Here is a 19,113-nt window from a genome sequence, read left to right on the forward strand (position 1 = left end):
CACTTTGCATCCATCTCATCTCAATTCCTCCTTGGCTCTTTCTCACTCAACCCCCCCCCCACACCTTCCCTCCTCTGTCACTTTTTACTCCTTCTCTCATACGGCGTCAACAACGCCTTCCCTTCGCCTCCTGTTCCCCACCCTTCCTCTTCGCCATGCCGCACACACGCGCGCAGCTACAGCAGCCGACGACGCCGCCGCCCGACCACCGCGCGCCAAAGAACATTGTCATTGTCGGCGGCGGCATCGTCGGCGTCTGCACGGCCTACTTCCTCGCAATCAGCCCCCACCGCCCACCGGGGAGCACAATCACCATCGTCGAGGGCACGGGGATCGCGTCCGCTGCTAGCGGGTACAGCGGGGGCTTCCTCGCCCGCGACTGGCACAGTCCGGCGACTGCAAGTGAGTCGGCCTGATCCGAGACCGGGGCCGTGGCTAGTGTCAAGACCCGCATCACAGTGGACGAGTTGTGGTATGCGGTCACATCGCTCTGCATCTTCTCGTCCCGCACGCTCGCCCCATCGCGAGCGACCCGGACCGACTCGCACCCCGGGGGCCATGCCCGCATCCCACTCGGCCTTCCCCCAGGCGTCGTATCCCCCGCACAACGCGCTAACAACCCCAGGCCTATCTGCCATGTCCTTTGACCTCCACCGCAAGCTCGCCGAACAGTTCGGAGGTCCCAAGAACTGGGGCTATCGTACGGTCGATACCTTGGTAAGTGGTGGTGGTGGGGTGCGCTCGCCCCAGTCGCAGCCCCCTTGAAGCCCCGTTGCAGCCCCAGGTTACCCGGAGCTATATCAGTCGTCGTCGTGCACGAGCCGCACGCAGGCACTGGCGTTGAGCGTCGAGCGCGAGCTCGAGCGTCCTCGCGCATGTGACCACGCCTGCGGCCTCCAAGCACTCCTCACTCCCCGCCCTTCTTGCCCCGCGCTGACGCCCGCTCCAGTCGGTAAAGATTGACCACGAGGCCGGGCCATCGACCAAGCGCACGCCCGTGCCATGGCTCCCGCGGGGGAGCGTCCAGTCGACCTCGACACTAGGCACACACGCGACAACAGCCCAGGTCCACCCACGGCTGTTGACAAACTTTTTGACGGATCGCTTCCTCCGGGAACCCGGGTGCACGCTCGTGCTTGGGACGGCGCGCGCGCTCGGGCTGGAAAACCACGCGCCATCAACCCTCATGGTCACGCTCAAGGAGGGCGGCGAGAAGATCCTGGATACCGATACCATTGTCCTCACCAACGGCCCATGGCTAGGCAAGCTCGCAACCGAGATCCTGCCTTCCAGTGCCGCTAGGCGGCTGGCCGTCGACGGACAGATGGCGCACTCGCTCGTCATTCGAACCAGAGAACCCACGACGCCCCACGTGCTCTTCGTCGACCTCTGCCTCGAGGACGGGGCAGTGTCTGAGCCAGAGGTCTACCCAAGGCCAGATGGCACAACATTGGTGTGAGTGGGAGTGTCCTTTAGCATGCCGCACGGAGTGGCGCGGTAGTCGCGGGGGGTACAGCCTGGCACCCTCGACGGAATTCCCGGCGTGCCTCACCTACTCCGACGACGCCTCGGCGTCCTTCCCGACATCGAACGTTCTTCACCGTTGCGCCTTCCAAACGCCACCTGCTGACGGATCACAGATGCGGCGCGAGCTGCGACGACCCGCTGCCGCCGACGGCGGCCGACGTGCACCCCAACCCCAAATCACTCGAGCGCCTCCGGCAACAGGCCGCGGGCATTGCGCCAATCTTGACGGCACGAGGGGGTGCCTTCACCGAGGCCGAGACGGGCTGCTTCCTCCCCATCCCAGATCGTGGGCGCCCAATCATCGGCAAGGTCCTCGACGGCGTGTTTGTCGGCGGCGGCCTGAGCTGCTGGGGCATCACGCAGGGGCCTGGTACCGGGCTGGTTCTCTCGGAGCTTATCCTCGAGGGACGCGCGCGGACCGCCGACATCTCAAAACTTGCACCATAGCCCGACAAGGCGACGCAGCAGCAGCAGCCGCTGCAACCATAAAAGGATACCAGCATGCATCCACCATTGTAACTGTCGAGAGCGGCGGGTGCCGCAGAGACACGCGTGCCGGTCTGGTGAGGGTCCTTTGGGCGCGGGCGCCGAGCGATTGTAACTGGGCAGTGGGGCGGGGGCGTGTGCGGTCGGCCAGGTCCAGCCCTGTGGGGCTATCGGCCCGCCGCTGGATACCCCTTGCCCCACCGCGATAAGAGTAAGGTTGACATGGTACAGTCGTAGTAACGCGCGACATGAGGTTGGCGGGGGCATGTGATTACCAAACGAATATTCGGAGTCACGACTGGGTAGTTTCCTCCAAGAGCATTGACCATACAATCGGATGATGCCCAAGCCATGACACGCTTTTGTCGTCAACCAGCCTGATGGGGATGCGGGCCTCTGCTCCCACACGCCTGTCCTCACAAGGTTGCGCGTGCACCGGCTCGCGCGATTGAGGCAGTTGCATGGTAAGGGCGCTCGTGACGTCGCCTTACTTGATGAGATCGCTTAGGAGAAAGCCTCGTTGGTGCAGTGGTAACGAGCAGGGCAAGTGATTACATACTAAAGCTCCTAGTCGAAATGGTAGCTCTCCCCCCAGGAGCTGTGACCAAACCAAGCATGATGCCCCACTCTCGTCTTTTGGTCCTCCACTTCCTACTCGGCCCAAACCTAGAGACTGCGCCCGACGCGGCAGCTACGTCCCTTCACAATGAGGGCGGGGCCGATCCTCTCCATCTCCAGCTTGCGCCCCGGGGAGAAGTTTGTTTGGTGTAGTTGGAAGCATGCACCGGGACTGGGCAAAGGATTGCAAACATTCACAGATATGTCGGTAGCTGTAGCTCTGACCACAAAACGACACATATGATGCCCTGGTCTTTTGGCACCAGTGTTGTGGCACCCTCCACCCAACCAGCACGCCGAGGCCGTAGTGCTCTGCGCCATGCCAACCATCGCGGAGGGTCGCTTGGCTCAGTCGTAGAACTACGGCTCCACTCCAACTGTCGGCGCGGCACATGATTACGCAAATCTCTGGGCATCTAATCCTTTGGGTAGCGTCCCCCCACGAGCAGTGACCAAAACAATGTATGATGCCACGTTCTGGCGTGTCCGAAGGTGGCGCCACGCCGGGTACACACATGCCTCACCTCGGTTCAACCACGTCTAGGCGCCTGTCGCTGGCCCTTCAATAATATGAGCTACATAGCACAGCGGGTAGCAATGCACTCTTCCTCGACGCACGTCGAGGCGGTGTGCAATGCCTACCTTGCGCATCCGACGCTCTGACAGTGATTTCCAAGACTACTGAGTCATAGTTATGGGTATGCCCTTGGGCGGTGACCGTGAATCTGTGTGAGCCGGAGGCGGCCGGAGGGTGCATTTTTGGCCGGCCCCGAGTGGATGCATGCGTGCATGGGTAGTTGGAAAGCGCTCGGGATTTGCGGCGCCGAGGACGACGCGCGGTGGAGGGCCTCACCCGCCGTTGACAATCGGGGCGACGCCACCAACACAAGTGTGTGGGTCGCATAGTTGGTAGATATCACCGTAGTGTGCAAATCAAATGGGCAGATGATTACCAAAGTTCCAATGCCTAGCTGGTAACCTCCCCCAAGAGGAATGGCCGAAAGACTGAATGATGCCCAGTCGGTATTCACACACCGTTTTTCGCTGCAGTGCCACACTCGCCGCAGCGACTCCCAACTGACACCAACATGCACTGGCATGGTACGATTGATATGAGATTACCTACAGAGTACAGATGCATTATGGACCGTTAGCGAACGGGTGTCGTTGCACACAAGGGCGCACAGTCCGAGTCAGTGCAGAGAAGCAAAGCACGCCCGGCCCCGATCACGCATACGCCCCTCGTCCCCTCACTTCGAATCCCACCGACCAGTCCAAAGCACACCATCGTAGCCCAACGGTCGATACCCAGACAAATGATTAAGCCATATCTCTATGCAAGGTAGCCCCACAGCGCCGTGACCACCATGCAAGGCCTAGATGATGTCAGGTGTTCGGTTCGGGTACGGGTCCGGCGGTGGCGTGGGCGATCTTTTGCAGGGCTCCGTGTTCGGGGCGGCGGAGTGGAGGGGGGCGGTGCTGTTGCTCGAGAGAGCGGGTGTTCGAGTCTTGATGAGTTTGAGAGGTTTTGTAGGTGGGTTGGACGGTGGTACAGTGACTTGCGGGAGGGGGCGATCAGGGCGAGAGGTGGGTGCGGACGGGTGTCTTCTCGACAGGTTTGGAGGGGAGCAAAAATTCATGTGGCTTAGTGGTATTGACGCTTAGGGAGGTGTTTTACTACCTCTGAGCCAGGTTTATGATTGCAAGAAAATCTCCTGTATCCCCCTGGGGTAAGAGTGCCTCCACCACGGGCAATGACCAGACAATTGTATGATGCGAAGCTTGCCACCTTTTGCGTGTGACTACGTACCTCGACGTCGATACAGAAACACCAACATGATTCTGACACGCGCGTCTCTTCGTCCCATGCACCGCGAGCCCCTGCCGATCACGACGATCTCCTCTTCGCTGCCTCGCCGCTCCTATCTCAACTTCTGAGGCCGGTCGACGCGCACCTCTAGCACAGCGGTTAGAGAGCAGGCAAGTGATGATCCATACCTGGGATTTAAAGGGATTTGCTGTGAAGCAATGACCGTCAAGTTACTGTTACCATGGCTGATGTTTGCGTTCTTTTTCTTGCTCAAGGGCCGGGCGCTGCCGGAGTGCGTGACGTGTGGAGGCGTGAGATTCACCCGGACAACCGCTGATCCGACCGCGATTCGTGTGTGACGCTGTACGCTGTAGCATAGTTGGAAGACTTTGGGCAAATGATTACCCAAAAATTTAGTGTTTGTCTGTGGTAGCTCTCCTCCATAGAGCTGTGACCACTCGTCGGATGATGCCCCACCCAGTGTTGGTTTTTCATACAACATCATTGGTAGCTGTATACCGCTAGGCCTCATAATTCATGACTGGAGTGGAATGCGCCTGCACACCCACGTGAGAAGTTGCTCCGCCAGGGAATGTTGCGCCGAGGTGTGCCACCCCTCGGCAGCTCGATGCCGAGCAGTCTCCAGCTTCTGTGGCGTCGAAGCCGGCGACGCAGAATACAGCTGCTACACACCCTGTCCACAAGTCGCTGTAGCTCAGTCGTAAGAGCTTGGGCAGATGATGAGACAAACCCTAGTCAATATTGGTAGCTCCAGCAGAGCCGAGACCTTACACTACAATGATGCCCCCAGCGTGCCTTTTGGCCTCCGTGGCGGGCAGCAGCGTCCCCGCCGTATTTCACGTCTCTACACCCATGGACACCATAGCTCATCGGAGAGCACCTCACGGTACAGCATAACACTGACATCTTGCCGCTGGCGCCAAAGCAGAGTGCCACACCGGCATGGCGACCGCCACACCCGACCCTACCTCTCGCACCACTTCCCTACCTCCCAATCAAAAGGTTTCAGTCCTCCTTGAAGGCCAGGCTTACACTGTAAGGGAGTCGAACCCCTGCCGCATCGATGGCAACGATGCATGATACCGTTTCACCAACAGTGTATTGAGCGCCGAGGCGCGATTCTTGTTCGTCGGGGCGGTCGGAGGGGTTTGAGGTGTGAGCCGATTTTTTCTTTTTTTTTTTTGACGGGGAGGTGGAGGTTGCGGTCCGCCAATTTTCGCATTGCGTTCACTGGCTGTCTAGCTTGATATGCATCTGCCGAGCTACTACTTGCCAGCGTCAGCAGTATGGGCAAAGCCCTGTTGCTTGAGATTTTGACGGCTGCATGAAACGAGACGGCGGGTGCGCCGGCTCCAACCACCACGCTGGCGGTCCTGGCGTTTTCACAACAGCCCCCTAGGTACGCTCCCGCTGCAGAAAATCTCGTTCATCGCCCAAACTACAATACACACGACATACACCAGACCCAAACTACCTCCTACTTGTCCAGCACGATGACCGTCTTGCCAATCTTGTTCTTCTCGAACAGCTTGTACGACTGGGCGTTAGCGCGGCCTCCAGCCACCAGACCTACCTCAACGACCTCGTCGAAGCCAATCTCGTTCTCGATAAAGTGCTCAAACAGGTCCTTGTTGGTCCGCAGGATCTCGATAGCGCCTGGGATGAAGGTCTGCACCGAGCAGCGGCCGTACTGGAAGCGGAGGCTGGGGCCAGTCAGCGTCGCCCACACGCGGTACTCACTTCTTGCCGTAGAGCGCAGAGCCAGGAACCGTCACGGGGTGCGTGTGCACACCGCAGCTCGAGATGACGCCATAAGGACGCACGAGGTCAACTGCCGTGTCGATCGCGGCAGCGTGGCCGACGACCTCGAGCGCGGCGTCGGCGCCGCGGCCCTCCGTCGCCTCAAGGATGGCAGCCTTGACCTTGTCAGCGGGCAGCGCAATGGCGCCGTGGCGCGCGGCGGCCTCGAGACGGTGCTCGGCGATATCGGTCGCGAAGACCTTGTCGAACATGGTCACGGCGGACGAGATGGCGCACAGCCCGACGGGTCCACAGCCAATGACGACGGCCACGCCGCCCTTCTTGCCGACCTTGTCGAGCTGGTCCGACCTGTCCTCGTCCGCGAGCCGCTTGGCGTTCGTCGCGACGTAGTAGCCCGTCGGGACGATGTCGGCCATGAGCACCATGAGCTTCTCGGGGATGTCGGCCGGCGCGGCGAACAGGCACCCGTCGGCATGCGACACGCGAGCGTACTCGGCCTGCATGCCGTCCGCCTTGACGCTGCCGAACAGGTCGCCGTTGGCACAGCGCGACGTGTAGCCCTTGGCGCAGTAGTAGCACTTGCCTGGGCCGTTAGCGAGGTGCAGGGTGGGGACAATAGCGTGCGGGGGAACGGGGCGGGGTTGGTGGCTTGGAGGCGTCTCGGCGTCGGTGAGCGAGCTCGTAGAGGCACACATGTGACTCGCGCTCGTACTCGCCCCCGTACGAGCTGCGGAGGCCAGCTCGTCGGAGCGTCGGTTGCAGTCGCAGCTCCCCGTCCGCCGCACGACAGCACTCACCGCAGCTGGTCGAGAAGGGCACAATGACACGGTCGCCGACCTTCCACTTCTTGACGTCATCGCCGGCCTTGACGATCGTGCCAACAGCCTCGTGGCCGATGATGAAGTTGTATGGCCCGGGCTGGTGGCCGCGGTAGATGTGGAGATCGGAGCCTGGGTGTGGTGGTCAGTATGTGTATGGTCTCGGCGACTCCGCCCCAGCGTCCCAGATGGTCTCGGCGAGTATCGGAGGCTCGCCCGCAGGCTCCCTCCTGCTCTCGTCTACCCGCCCGCTCGCCCTCCTGCAAGAGCAATAGATGTCGCCCACCCACCCTCCCTCGAGGGTTGCTCGTAGAGACGTCGCCCGCCCACCCACCCTGCTGGCGCGAGCGATACTGTGCCCGCCCACCCACCCCTATGATCGCTGCGCGATCAAGAAGTATGCCATCACCCACCCCTCCTCCGGGCTCCGCCTCCCCTTATGCTGGCACCCACCCCTCCACCTGCTCCGCTGCCCCTACTCTACTCACCACAAATACCCGCCGTCGACACCTTGATGATGACATCCGTGTCTGCCTTGAGCTGGGGGAAGGGCCTCTCTTCAAGCGCGAGCACATACGGCTCCTTGATGATCACGGCCTTCATGGTGGTAGGGAGGGACATTTTGAACGTGTTGGGGGGTGGTGGGGGCGGTGAGAACGGTAGGCAAGAGGGATACAGCGGTGTTCGCTAGTCGTGCTTATCGCTTCTTATGTGCTAGACAATGCCCAGATTGCGGATGGGAGCGATGGAGAGATGGAGAGATGTCGCCAAGGCCCCCCCGGTGTCGTTGTGGGGGAGGGCCGCATCGCGCCGGGTGCCCGGTATCTGTCAAATGCCGATTAAACGACAATGATACCCGGTCAAATGTCGGGCATCCACGCCGCAGTGACGGGCCACGGACCAGCAGCGCGCCTGGGCCGACACATGCATCCATCCCTGCCCCGTGCTTCAGGACACAGTCGCACATGTATGCATGCACTGATACAGCACAGAGCGGGGCACCTCCGTCCGTCGCTGCGTTATACGGTGTCGCCGACACGAGCCGGCGGGAGCCAGCCGACGTGTCGGACTAGGCCGAAGCCGAACACCGCGTAAACATCCCGTGACTCGTGACTGTGCCAGCCAACCTCAGCAACATGACATCAACTACTACTAGACTACAACGTAGAGGGAGGGAACAGCTCGGGCTGGTCGGTAACAAACGAAAAGGGAATCTCCGTGTTGATAGGGTCGGTCGGCGCTGCACGCAGCATGTCGAGCAGCGTCTGGTGGTCCCAGAAACTGCCGTCACCAAACCACGCGAGGCCGTTGTCCATCGACACTGTAGCGTTCGGCTGCGACAGGGTCATGCTTGGCGTCAGGCTGCCAGTCGAGTTGGACGCCTCGAGGCCAGTCGGCACGCTGGGAGACACCGAGTCGGCCGCGACGGGCTTGCTGGAGAAGCCGGCGCCGTGCGTTATGCGATCGAGCTGCGTGCGGATGCTGACGATGCCGCGGCGGATGCATGGTCCTTGGTGCGCGGCCTGCTCGAGCACCTCGAGCGAGAACTCGACGCGTTCGAATGCCTCATCGCGGATCAGGCCCTTGCCTGTGCGGATGAGGAACAGGTCGACGCCGCTGGATGGTCAGCTAGGCCTCGACAGCAAGACGGCACCTTGCTCACCTGGCAATGAAGCAGTAGTAGAGGATGAGGTAGTGGTGACAGTTGTGCCCAAACGAACTTGACCACAGGTGGAGGATCTCGTTGATCCGCGTTGCAGCGGTACGGCAGTGGCCAAGCGCCGACATGGCGAGCGACGAGCGACTGTTCTCGGTGAGCAGCGGCCGGTAGATCAGGATGCGCATCGTGTAGTATAGGAGGCTGAGGTGTCAGCTAACCAACGAGATCAAGTCAGCTTACTTGATGAGAATGACGTTGGGCGGAGGACACCACTCTGGCAGGTTGGGCCCCTCGACCTTGAGCGCCGATGGCAGGTTGTTGCGCCACGCGTCGAGCTGGTCTGCTGCTGACCGGATGAACGACAGCGACCGCTGGCTCTCGTGGTTGGGCGAGTACATGTTGGTCATGACCGACTCGAGGATGAGCGCGAGGTGGGCGTAGTGTCGTAGCGCGAATGTCTTGAGCAGGAGCGTGGGTGGGTAGGGCCTGGAGGAGTCAGTAAGGTGAAGCGCACAACTCGTCTTGCCACCTCACTCACCCAGGCTTAGGCAGAACAGCACCCTTCCACAAGATAGGCTCCCACTCCATGTTGTCGTCGGGGTCTTGTGGTAGCGAGTCGGTGGACAGCCCTGGTCGGCAGCTGAACCCAGGCTCCCGTCCGAGTGCCAGCGACATGGTCTTGTCCCAGATGTATGCTGGTGGGTCAGTCCGCTTCACCAGGGGCGGGGCACCCACCACTCCAGAACACGCGGTTGCGCATGTCGCGGTCCTCGGCCGACAAGCGCAGACTCGCTGCGTCGTCGGATACGGGGAGGTGGAGTCCCATCTGAATGGGTCAGCGTGTCTCAGATGTGGGAACCCACGTCCTGCATCATGCGGATCGCCATGCCGAGGAGCATCCAAGCCTGGTTGGTCGTGCCGACGGCGATCTGACGTCCCGAGAGCACGAGGAGGGCCTCTGGGAAGCGTTAGCGGCTGACCCACATTCCTCAGCCACTCACGAATCGTCGTTATCCGCCCAGGTCCCATGATCTCTTCCGAGAGCATGCTCATCGCCAAGCTGACATACTGCTCTCCCTTGGCCTCGCGCTCGCGGTCGTCCATGCCGAAGCACAATCTGATGCCGACGATGTAGATGACAATCAGCAGAAACTCGGAGAAGTACGGCCCTTCGAGCGCCATATCGCCTGCGGTGTCAGCTTGTCCGCGACGTGAAAGCTCACGGAGGAAGATTGGCCGGTGGACGATGCCGTCCGCGCAGCTGACCCAGGCAAAGTACGCGTCCATCCACGCCTCGCCGTCCTCGACGCTCGCGTACCGATGCCTTAAGCGCGCGGCGGCACGCAGCCGGTCCTCGGTCCACGTCTGCCCGCCTGCCACGCCGAGCGGAGAGCCGGCACGCGACTGGCGCGGCCGCGTGCCCGAGTCGTCAAACATGCTCAGCTCGCCATGGTATACCGGTCGCGAGGCGGAACCGAGGTCGTACCGCGGCCTCGGGAGGACGTGCTCCGACTCGTGCGTGCCGGGCGTAGGCGACGCCGAGCGGCTGCGCGACTTGGTGCCGACGTTGTTGTTGTTGTTGTTGAAGCCAGGGTTGCCGACGCTGGAGCTGCCTACAGCTTGCGGCGCGCTGCTGCTTCCCGACGCGACGTTGGCCATCGCTTCGAGCCGCCGCAGACGCTGCTCGAACCCGGCCATCATGGCTGCCGTCTCGTCGTCCATACGCTTCTTTGGCGGGCGCGTCCGCTCAACCTGCTCGCAGACCGTGTTCGTGTCGAGGCATGGCTTGCACGGTGGGTTCTCGCCGCCCTCGCACTTGATCTTGCGCTCGCGGCATACCTGGGGTGTTAGCAAGGGACCGGGTTAGCAGCGCGCGGCGCTGCGACGAGGATGCTCGAGCTCGCAGAGAAGCCTGGGACACTTCTCGACGACATCAGTCGTCGCGTGACTCAGATGTGGAGGGCAGCGGCAAGCTTACCCACGGCCGTGGGGCAATAGCCCGCAGCTCTACTCCAAGCCACACGTCGCCGCTAGCCCCATCACGGTCGCAAGACTCACCAAGCACGAGTGCCCGTAACTCCTCTTCTTGTACTTTTGCGGCTGCTCGGGCGTCTGGCCCGATGACGACCCCGCGCGGCGCTTGACCGGCTGCGACATGACGCGCACGAGAGGGCGGGGCGGGGAGAGGCCGCTCGCTCACTTGATGGGCTGGCTTGCTGCGGGGACCTGAGCGAATGGCCGTGCGTGAGTCTGGCGAGCTAGGCGTAGGTGCGGCCGTGCTGGCTGTACTGTGCTGTGTTGTCGCCCTTGACTGAAGGAGGTTGATTACAAGTCGAGATGGAGATGGATTGTCGTTGTGCTGAGTGGGCGAGGTGTCCAAGTCACGTGAGTCGCCGGACCGGGCCGAGCGGAAATCGGGTAATCAGGCGGCGGGATCCGACCGCCGACAGGTGACGGCGACAACGACGACGGAGGTAGCGAGCAGACGTCGGCGACGGCTGTGACGAGGGCGGATGCGAAAAGATGTTGTGCTCGTGCATCTTTGTCTGGGGAGCGCGGGGGAGGTCGAGGTGCACGGCGCGGGCGACGGCTCACAGCCGAGTGAGCCGAAAGAGCCGATTTGTGGGAGTCCATTCCTCGTCGCTCGCTGCCCGCATTCCGTCGTCGGAGAGCTGGGAGTGGACGTCGTCATGCTGGTGGCAGTAGATCGGGCGCTGGTCGTGTCTGCTCGTTGATCAGCGAGCACGAGGAGTGAAGTGAGTAAAAGGCAACAACACCACGTCAATCATCCTCATCAAGACAGAGGCAGGCAGCCAAGATAACAACAGCTGACCTCCCCCTCCCTCCTCCCTCCACCTCCATCCCCGAGAACGCGGCAGCACGAGCAGCTGACTTCGCCAAAGCGCACCGTTTCATCGGCTTGGACCAGCAGTCAAGGTGATCAGTCAGCCGCCAAGTCAAGTCGTTCAGTGTACGGAAACACACTCACCGAGGCGCTCGGAATCGCAATCCCGGAAACCTTTCCCTGACTAGGCAGGCACGCGACGAGGCGTTTGAGCGTGCTGCCGAGGTTGTTGGCGGCCAGTCGTCAGCCGCAAGAAGCCGAGGGCACGCGACTCGATGGAGGGATATAGACCGTGCTCTCTGTGCGTGCGCATGGCCGCCAAGCTAATATGCAGGCGACGATCATTTGGCTTGGCCGGCGCAGTGACTCCCTCACGTCAGTGCCACTTCGGCCACTTGGGTGTAGGTGCCAGTGTATACATTGTCTCTCTACAAGTTGGGAGGCACTAGGTGTTGATCACTGCGCGTTAGAGCCTATTACATCTGCAGCACACACCTTCACAGTCCCGGCTGGCGGGTATCATCCGTTCGAGTGTGTGTCGAGTGTGTGCCACTCGTGTCTTCTGCTCCCGTCAGCGGTACCTCGAAACCGACGCTCACAAGCTAGGCGGCCTAGACACACAGCGCCTCCAGCGCCGCCGAATCCAGCGACATAGGGCGGTAGGAGGGGGGTGGAATGCGGTAATGAGCACTACGACGTTCGTTGAAGGCGCGGAGGTGCTCTGGTGTCAGCGAGGCCAGCCGGCGTGTACGAAACTCACCAGAGGACGGCGTGGCGGCGGGGTCGTTGAAGACAGAAGTGGGCTGGGTCGAGTGGACCGAGTCGTGGACCGCACTGGGCGACTCGTCGTCGGAGAACGTGACGACAGTGCTGTGCAGCGCGAGGCGGACGTAGCGGGCGCGGCGGCGGCCGGGGAGGACGCGACGCGGGCGCTGGCGGATGCGGCGGGTGTCGTCGAAGAAGTGACCGTAGCCGCCGTAGGCCGCCTCGACGTCCGTGCCGCCCATGAAGCGGCGAACGCGAGGGCCGATGACGACAACCAGGAACATGATCACGAGGGCGACGCCGAACACGACGCCGAGGCCGAAGGAGATGACAGCGGTGAACATCTCAGAGTCGTCGAGGCGGAGGTAGCGCTGGAGGGTGTGGTAGAAGTATGGTGTGATTTCGTCGCAGATACAGTACATGACGACGTGGAGTAAGAGGGCGAGAGCCGGAATGAGGAGCATGAGAGTGGGAAGTGTGTCGTGTCGAGCGTTGTCGTGTTGCGGTTTTGGGTTGGGGCCAGTGGCCTCGTCCCACGCACGCATGCAAGCACGCACGCTTTGCCCCCGCTGCCGTCTCGCAATCTTGACATACACAAGGCCTGCGGATGGCTGTGTCTGTCCTTTGTGCCGCTCCGGGATGGACTGGCGACAAAGCCACGGGGGGATCGCCGGTGGTGGCGCCGGCCGGTCGCTCTGCTGCCCGCTGTCCCCGGCACGGCGCTGGACAACGATTACAAACTGCTCTGTCAGCTCTGCTCGGCGTATTGGTATTTTAGTTGTACTTGCACGGCACCACAATCAGCGGGCCTGGTCGCCGCCGTCGGTCACACCCTCCCCCGGCCTCCTCGGCACCTTTGACGCGCCACCGGCCTTACCCTGCGTACTGACGCCCACCCATCTCCCTTCCGTTCACCCTTGCACGCCAAGGTGAGTACCAATACTGTAACCCTGTCGCTCGGCGAGTGTGACGCACACCCTTTGGCCCCCGTCGACGGCCGCGCCACTCGCCCCCTACACCCATCTGGCAACAATGACCTGCTCCGTCCGTTCCGTCCCAGCCAATCTGTTCACTCACGTCCTCAGCACCGCACATCCGAGTCATGCTTTGAACTGTGACACCCATGTTTACCATTGTCTCCACCCCTTCATTTTCACGCGAGCTTGCGTGAACCTCCACAATGCCCGCTCGCACCATGCCCAGCAACTATTGTCACCCAGACCACATCATTCGCGCCCCCCTCTTTCCACAGCTCAGTCTAGCCTCCACGACCGGCGAGGTACCTTGGTTCGACGAGGTACTTTGGCCCGACACACGCACAGAGAACAGGCTTGGTCGTTACGACAGGTGGTATCCGCCGCCCGACACTGCTCCGTTGTGGACCGCCGCCCACTGCGAGCCGAACGGCGACAACACCTACTTCAGCGCAACGTTTTCTACCTCCTCGCCCATTCCGCTCGTCCCGACGCCGCCTGTGTGGGAGCCCACTCCCCGTCCTAAGAGGAAGAGGGGCCAGCGGGGAAAGGGGTCGAAAGGCTCCAACTCGGCCGCTGCCGAGCCCCAAGGCCCAGTGTCCGCACCGCAGCCCACGGCGTCCGTCGCACCGCCCGCGATCCCCGCGAGGACCCCTCCACCACCACCAGTCGCGACCGACAGTGGCCCTTGGTGCACTTGCTCAGCATGCACGGCGCACTCCCCCAAGAAAGTACTGTTCAACCAGATCGTCGTAAGTTGCCCCCTGTGGATTGTGGTTGACCCTCGACCAGCCGTTCCGCCACTTCGCCATTCCGCGCACGTATTCGTGGTACGAGATGCACGAAATTCACAAGACGACACAGAAGCTTTGTCGAGGCGTCGGCTGTGAGTGTCATGTTGTCATGGTGGCCTTCAGCTGACATGGCCTGACAGCGCCGGACGTTCACTTCTGGTATACCAGCGAGAAGCGGTACCACGTCTTCAATGTCGTCGAGCGCAACTTTGCCACTATCCCCTGGGGCACAGTCAAGCGCATTCGGTCTGAAATTAGTCAGATCTGCGGAGCTTAGTGAGGTTGAAGCAGGGGTGCTGAGCTGACAGCAGTGTTTCTGCAGAGTGAATCGTCGCGAGAGGTGGTTTTGAGAGCGCAGCTGCTCGTCCCGTCGGTAATTTTCACAATTAAAGGATTGTCATGCACGCAACTCAACTCATCTGAGGTTGTTTACCGGCCTCATAACACTCTTTCTGGAGGATGCTGAATGATCAGCTGCTGCGGTTATGGAACTGATCGATGGCTAACTGGGCGGCCGTGTGGTCGGGCGGGTTGGAAATCTGCACCCACCGCTTTGCTCGGGCTCGTCCGACGGCAGAGCTGGTGCGAATGCTGATCACTTGAGCAGACTAACCTGGGTGCAAGTTGCACGTCCTACAACTGCCACCTGGTAACAATAAGCAGGAGAACGGGGGATGGTGGAGGCGAGGGACGGGGAGCTGAGTCTCAATGCGGGCCAGCGCATGCAGTCAACATTGACGCCTGCCTTCATCACCCCATCACCTCACCTGATTATCGCCTTGGCTGGTCCAAACATGCCACTTCTGCAGGATGGGCAGCATCAATGCTGCAGCACAGGCCGTGTTTGCCGCCTCGAGAGGCATCAGTTCCTTATCTGCGGGGCCAGTGATGGCGACCAGCCGGCAGCCAGCGACCGATAAAAGGCTGCCATTGTCAGCTCTCCATCTGACTTCACCACCGCACTCCCCTCCTTCCACAACTCCCCTCCCCAACCCGCAACCCCAGCCCCCCAATCTTCCCACCGCACCATGATCTCGCCCATCGACCACTACCACCTGAGCACGCACATTCGCCAGCTCGAGCTCCTCTACGCCGACTGGAACCCCAAGCCCTGGCTTCAGATGCAGAAGCGCAAGGCGATCAACATGATCACCGAGAAGGCCATCGAGGCGCACTTCATCCGTGTCCCTCCTTCCAAGATCCGTGTGAGTGCCAACCCCATCTTATGCCCAGCACTGACACCACGGTAGTACACGTTTGACGCAAAGTCCACCCTCGTCGCCAGGCTCTGGAAGCAGAAGACGATCCCCGAGCTCGTCGAGATCTACCACAGTGGCCGCGACCAGCTCTTCGAGGAGCGCACCGAGGCGCTCCTCACCAAGCTCGAGGGCATGGTGTATGCCCACGTCAAGCACCTCGGTGAGTTGCCCTGGGCCCGCTGCAGAGTGCTAACCCCAGGCGGCAAGGTGCACGAGTTCAAGTGGATGGAGTCGCCCGGCATCGGCAAGCACGGCTTCGAGTTCCGCGCCAACATCCCCATCGCGTGGCGCGACCTCGAGATCCTCCAGCTCAACATGAGCCACGCTTGCCGCGTCACGTGGGTGGTGATGGTGTTTTGGTGGTACTGACCCGCAGCAACAAGCACTACGTGTCGCCTCGCATCTACGTCGAGAAGCAGCGCATCTTCACCAAGGTGTAGTGCTGCCGCGTCCCCGTGATGCCGGCCCTTCATTCTTTTGTTCCTGTTCGAGTCCGAGTTCGTCTTTCGTTTCCTAGCACTCCTTCGTCTGTCGTTTCCTAGCACTTGCTAGGGCCCATAAAATACAAAATGCATCACCTTGCACCAACTCTGTCACCCTGGTCAAGTCCCCTGGCGAGTGACGTGTGAGAGCAGCTCTGACACGCAACTCAAACTCGGGCTGCTAGCACTGCCCATTGTTCAAGAGCGAAATCGATCGGGGGATGTGGTAGCAGGGGAGGCGCCACTCGCACCATCCAGCGTCACATTGAGCGCTATTGTCGCTCAGCTGTGCGAGCCACATCGCACTGGAGGAGGGTGCTTGTCCTAATGTGACTTACGATGGCCACAGCCACGCACCAGCGTCTATAAGTCAAGGTCCGTGGACAAGCCCAGCCCCTCCCATCGACTCACCACCACAATGTCCTTCCACCCCCTCCACCCCCCTTAAGTTCACCGGCACTTCAGCACTACGATCACCACCGAGCCCTGTGAATGCGGTTTCGACCATGAGGCAGGGTGCATATACCTGTCCCACCAGGAAGTGGGACCCTTGGCATTTGATATGGCGACCGCCGCGTGCACATTCGTCAAGCCAGACCAGTGGTGCAACAGTGTGTTGCCGTAGGTGGCACAGAGGCTTACAGGTATTCCAGTGCCACCCCGCTCAGATAGGAGGGGGGGGGGGGGGTGCGAGTGCAACACAATCAACGATGACCGTATGCATCGGCAGCACCTGACACCCAAGTCATTAGACTCTGACGAAGTATTACCGGGCCTTTTACAGTACAGTCGCACTCAGTCAATCAGTATCAACTTGTTTGTTGGCGACCAAGGTGCACGGGCCACCACTCGCCACTTCACTTCTGCCACACCCCTCTCGGCACCATCAAAGTCATGTCGCCGACCACGAGGACTGTCCACGCCGTCCCAAACTGTCGTCAAGACGCCGCCTGTCCCAGAATACAAATCCTCTCGCGCCGAGATCTCTTCTCTCACAACACCATCCCCCAACACACGTTTTACCGCCCACTCCCTCTCTCTTTCTTTCCTCATCCAACCACTCACAATGATTGGCACCAACGAGTACAACTTCAAGTTCTACAGCAACGACGACGGCTACGGTAGCCTCGAGCACGAGGAGCACGAAATCAACGATCCCGTTGAGGCTCCCACTCCCCTGCAGCAGCAGATGCGTCGCGCCCACACGCACGGCGGCGACACTCCCGCCACCCACCACAATGCCCCCAACTGGGGCACTGGTGCCGACGTCGCTCAAGTCGAGTCGACCGCGGCCGTCGAGACCGCACACAAGTCGATTGCCCCCATCAACTCCACCACCGGCAATCCTGCCACCGAGCCAGCTATCCACCCCCGCCCTCGCAACGGCCCGCGCGACCTCGGCGGTTTCAACTTCAACGTCGTGGACCTCATCGCCGCGTATCACGAGGACCCCGCTCAGACTATCGACCAATTCGTCACCACCAAGTACCCCCACCTCGGCGCTGCCTTCCTCAAGTCTCTCAACGGGGAGTCTGACAGTCTCAGCGCTGCGTACGCCATGGAGGTTGACGACGACGACGCCGTTGACAACGGTGACCACGACGACGACTGGCAGGACTTGGTCCGCAAGGTGCGTGACGACCCCTCCGACAGCCGTCCGGCTTTCGATTGCACACTCCCTGCTAGCCACGACCCCTGGATGCAGCGCTCCGTCCAGCTGGTATACGAACAGCCGGTCATCCTCACGCCGAACCAGCATCAGCACCGCAACGGTCTGGTCATTGTCGGAGTGAAGCGCAAGGGCAACGGGCCCGGTTCGCTCGACCACGTCCGCAACATGCTCGAAGCTCGTCTCGACGCTATTAGGCCCATCCGTGCGAACCTCGCCGACTGGGAGATTGAGTGCCTCGGCCACACTGTGAGTGTGGTCCTGACGCGAGTCGCGCTAACTTCAGTACGTCCTCCGCTCCCTGCGCCGCAACTTCACCAAGCTCGAGGAGGCGACCATCACCGCCAACCTCATCAAGATCCTTGTCCACCACGACGGTGAGTTGGGTGTCGGATGATTGGGCTGACGTGCAGCGGTCCTCGGCATCCACTTTGACTCGGAGCAGGGTTCCGTCAAGTTCGTCATCTCTCGTCGCCTCTCGGTCGCCCTGCTTGTCCGCCTTGAGGATGTCATCGAGTACATCTGCAACAAGCGTTGGTAAGTTGAAAGCGAGTTGGCATCGTTACTCACCTGCAGCGAGCCCGCCCGTTCGCCTATCCTCGTCGAGTCGTTCATCAAGGCCGACTACTACTTCTAAGCTTGGCCGACTGGCCCGCCAACAAACGCAAGCTGCTCCTCTCCCTGCATTCACATTGTAATCCACTCTCCATTTGCGTGCAAACTCCGCTTTGCCCCTTGATTTCTGTAGAAAGAAGTTAATGAATCACTGTGTCTAACTACCTCGCTCGCCCTGCCCCGGTGGTGACTTGGGGGCGGCATCTGGACCACGTTCGGACATCACGTCGCTCCGAGAAGGCCCGAGTGCCGAGGCCGTGTCGGACTGTCAAGGGGGCGCCCCACCAATGGGGATGGTGTGAACTGAGCGAAGCGGGCGGGTGGGATGGGGGATCGAGTGTGGCGGCGCACACACCAGGCACGAGTGGCACAGCTCATCCGCCCAAACTGGCCCCGCTGGCCACGAGTCGACCGCACACGCGCGCACAACTCACTTGCACCACCAATATCCTCGCACCTACTCCTTCCCAGCACCCAACCCCTCGACAGCATGAGCGAGTGGCCCGATAGACGCGCCTGTCCCAGACTGGACCGGCGACAAGCACAGCTACCAGTTCTGGTTTGACGACGCCGCGTCGCCCTCGGTCACGTTCACCCAGCGCGACTGCGGCGTCATCGAGCACCGCTACAACAAGCTCATGTTCCACCGTGAGTCGAGTGATCAGTCTTTGGTGGTGGCTGACGTCGCGCAGTCCAGCTCAACAAGCTCGAGTGGGTGTACCGTCACCGCGACGACGGTATCTGCGGCTTCCGATTCACGACCTGGGGCCCGATCAAGCTCAAGGACTACCTGAAGATCCACCTCGCGCTGTCGCATGCGTTTGGAGCCTTGTGAGCTAACACCTCGTTCCACCAACTGACAGCATAGCGTCTTCAGTCGCCCTTACCCAGTCGAGATGCCTCTCTACTACTTCTGAGACGTGCGGGTTGAGGTGCGGCTGGCGGGATGCCTCGTAGGCCTCTCGAGATGTTGAGGATCGCACTCAGACCTGCTCATGCAAGCTCTGAA

At 61.1% G+C, this 19,113-nt stretch overlaps 6 protein-coding genes and 1 non-coding gene across 7 annotated transcripts; 3 read left to right on the forward strand and 4 right to left on the reverse strand.

The window, feature by feature from the left end:
- The first annotated feature begins 34 nt into the window (after nt 1-34).
- Nucleotides 35-2,050, forward strand: SPAC1F5.03c_0 (Putative oxidoreductasec). The gene is made up of 4 exons (XM_062774371.1): nt 35-402; nt 626-717; nt 950-1,455; nt 1,641-2,050. Exons 1-4 carry the CDS (start codon nt 156-158, stop codon nt 1,972-1,974), a joined length of 1,179 nt encoding a protein of 392 aa, XP_062630355.1. The 5' UTR covers nt 35-155; the 3' UTR covers nt 1,975-2,050.
- Nucleotides 2,051-5,491: 3,441 nt separating this feature from the next.
- On the reverse strand, nt 5,492-5,562 carry LOC62_06G007849. The gene has a single exon. It is a non-coding gene; the product is annotated as a tRNA-Gly (tRNA).
- Nucleotides 5,563-5,872: 310 nt separating this feature from the next.
- Nucleotides 5,873-7,662, reverse strand: Rv1895 (putative zinc-binding alcohol dehydrogenase; the record flags this gene model as incomplete). Its single annotated transcript, XM_062774372.1, has 4 exons — nt 5,873-6,165; nt 6,203-6,806; nt 7,021-7,173; nt 7,530-7,662. 4 exons carry the CDS (start codon nt 7,660-7,662, stop codon nt 5,940-5,942), a joined length of 1,116 nt encoding a protein of 371 aa, XP_062630356.1. The 3' UTR covers nt 5,873-5,939.
- A 528-nt stretch (nt 7,663-8,190) lies between these two features.
- Nucleotides 8,191-11,051, reverse strand: SPBC1683.13c_0 (putative transcriptional regulatory protein). Its single transcript, XM_062774373.1, has 9 exons — nt 10,760-11,051; nt 9,925-10,540; nt 9,703-9,888; nt 9,565-9,659; nt 9,437-9,527; nt 9,240-9,396; nt 8,942-9,187; nt 8,705-8,902; nt 8,191-8,658 (listed from the first exon to the last, which is right to left on the reverse strand). The coding sequence occupies exons 1-9, from the start codon at nt 10,856-10,858 to the stop codon at nt 8,199-8,201; spliced, it is 2,148 nt and encodes a 715-aa protein (XP_062630357.1). The 5' UTR covers nt 10,859-11,051; the 3' UTR covers nt 8,191-8,198.
- A 1,106-nt stretch (nt 11,052-12,157) lies between these two features.
- Nucleotides 12,158-12,775, reverse strand: LOC62_06G007852 (uncharacterized protein; the record flags this gene model as incomplete). The annotated part of the gene is made up of 2 exons (XM_062774374.1): nt 12,158-12,267; nt 12,307-12,775. The coding sequence occupies 2 exons, from the start codon at nt 12,773-12,775 to the stop codon at nt 12,158-12,160; spliced, it is 579 nt and encodes a 192-aa protein (XP_062630358.1).
- A 2,332-nt stretch (nt 12,776-15,107) lies between these two features.
- On the forward strand, nt 15,108-15,778 carry LOC62_06G007853 (uncharacterized protein; the record flags this gene model as incomplete). Its single annotated transcript, XM_062774375.1, has 4 exons — nt 15,108-15,284; nt 15,330-15,498; nt 15,538-15,676; nt 15,715-15,778. The coding sequence occupies 4 exons, from the start codon at nt 15,108-15,110 to the stop codon at nt 15,776-15,778; spliced, it is 549 nt and encodes a 182-aa protein (XP_062630359.1).
- Nucleotides 15,779-16,886: 1,108 nt separating this feature from the next.
- LOC62_06G007854 (uncharacterized protein) lies at nt 16,887-19,021 on the forward strand (the record flags this gene model as incomplete). The annotated part of the gene is made up of 6 exons (XM_062774376.1): nt 16,887-17,738; nt 17,776-17,866; nt 17,903-18,022; nt 18,630-18,752; nt 18,797-18,935; nt 18,973-19,021. The coding sequence occupies 6 exons, from the start codon at nt 16,887-16,889 to the stop codon at nt 19,019-19,021; spliced, it is 1,374 nt and encodes a 457-aa protein (XP_062630360.1).
- Nucleotides 19,022-19,113: the final 92 nt, after the last annotated feature.

Source organism: Vanrija pseudolonga, chromosome 6 (assembly GCF_020906515.1).
Source record: "Vanrija pseudolonga chromosome 6, complete sequence".
Classification (NCBI taxonomy): Eukaryota; Fungi; Basidiomycota; class Tremellomycetes; order Trichosporonales; family Trichosporonaceae; genus Vanrija; species Vanrija pseudolonga.

Bases quoted from the DNA above. Each gene is read 5' to 3' on its own strand.
- SPBC1683.13c_0 (XM_062774373.1), bottom strand. From the start codon at position 10,858: ATGTCGCAGCCGGTCAAGCGCCGCGCGGGGTCGTCATCGGGCCAGACG. The intron at 9,660-9,702 runs GTGAGTGGCTGA...AACGCTTCCCAG, and splicing joins TGGGCGGATAACGACGATTC to AGGCCCTCCTCGTGCTCTCG. The intron at 8,903-8,941 runs GTAAGCTGACTT...CTGACACCTCAG, and splicing joins CCCAACGTCATTCTCATCAA to CCTCCTATACTACACGATGC.
- SPAC1F5.03c_0 (XM_062774371.1), top strand. From the start codon at position 156: ATGCCGCACACACGCGCGCAGCTACAGCAGCCGACGACGCCGCCGCCC. The intron at 403-625 runs GTGAGTCGGCCT...TAACAACCCCAG, and splicing joins GCACAGTCCGGCGACTGCAA to GCCTATCTGCCATGTCCTTT. The intron at 1,456-1,640 runs GTGAGTGGGAGT...GACGGATCACAG, and splicing joins CCAGATGGCACAACATTGGT to ATGCGGCGCGAGCTGCGACG.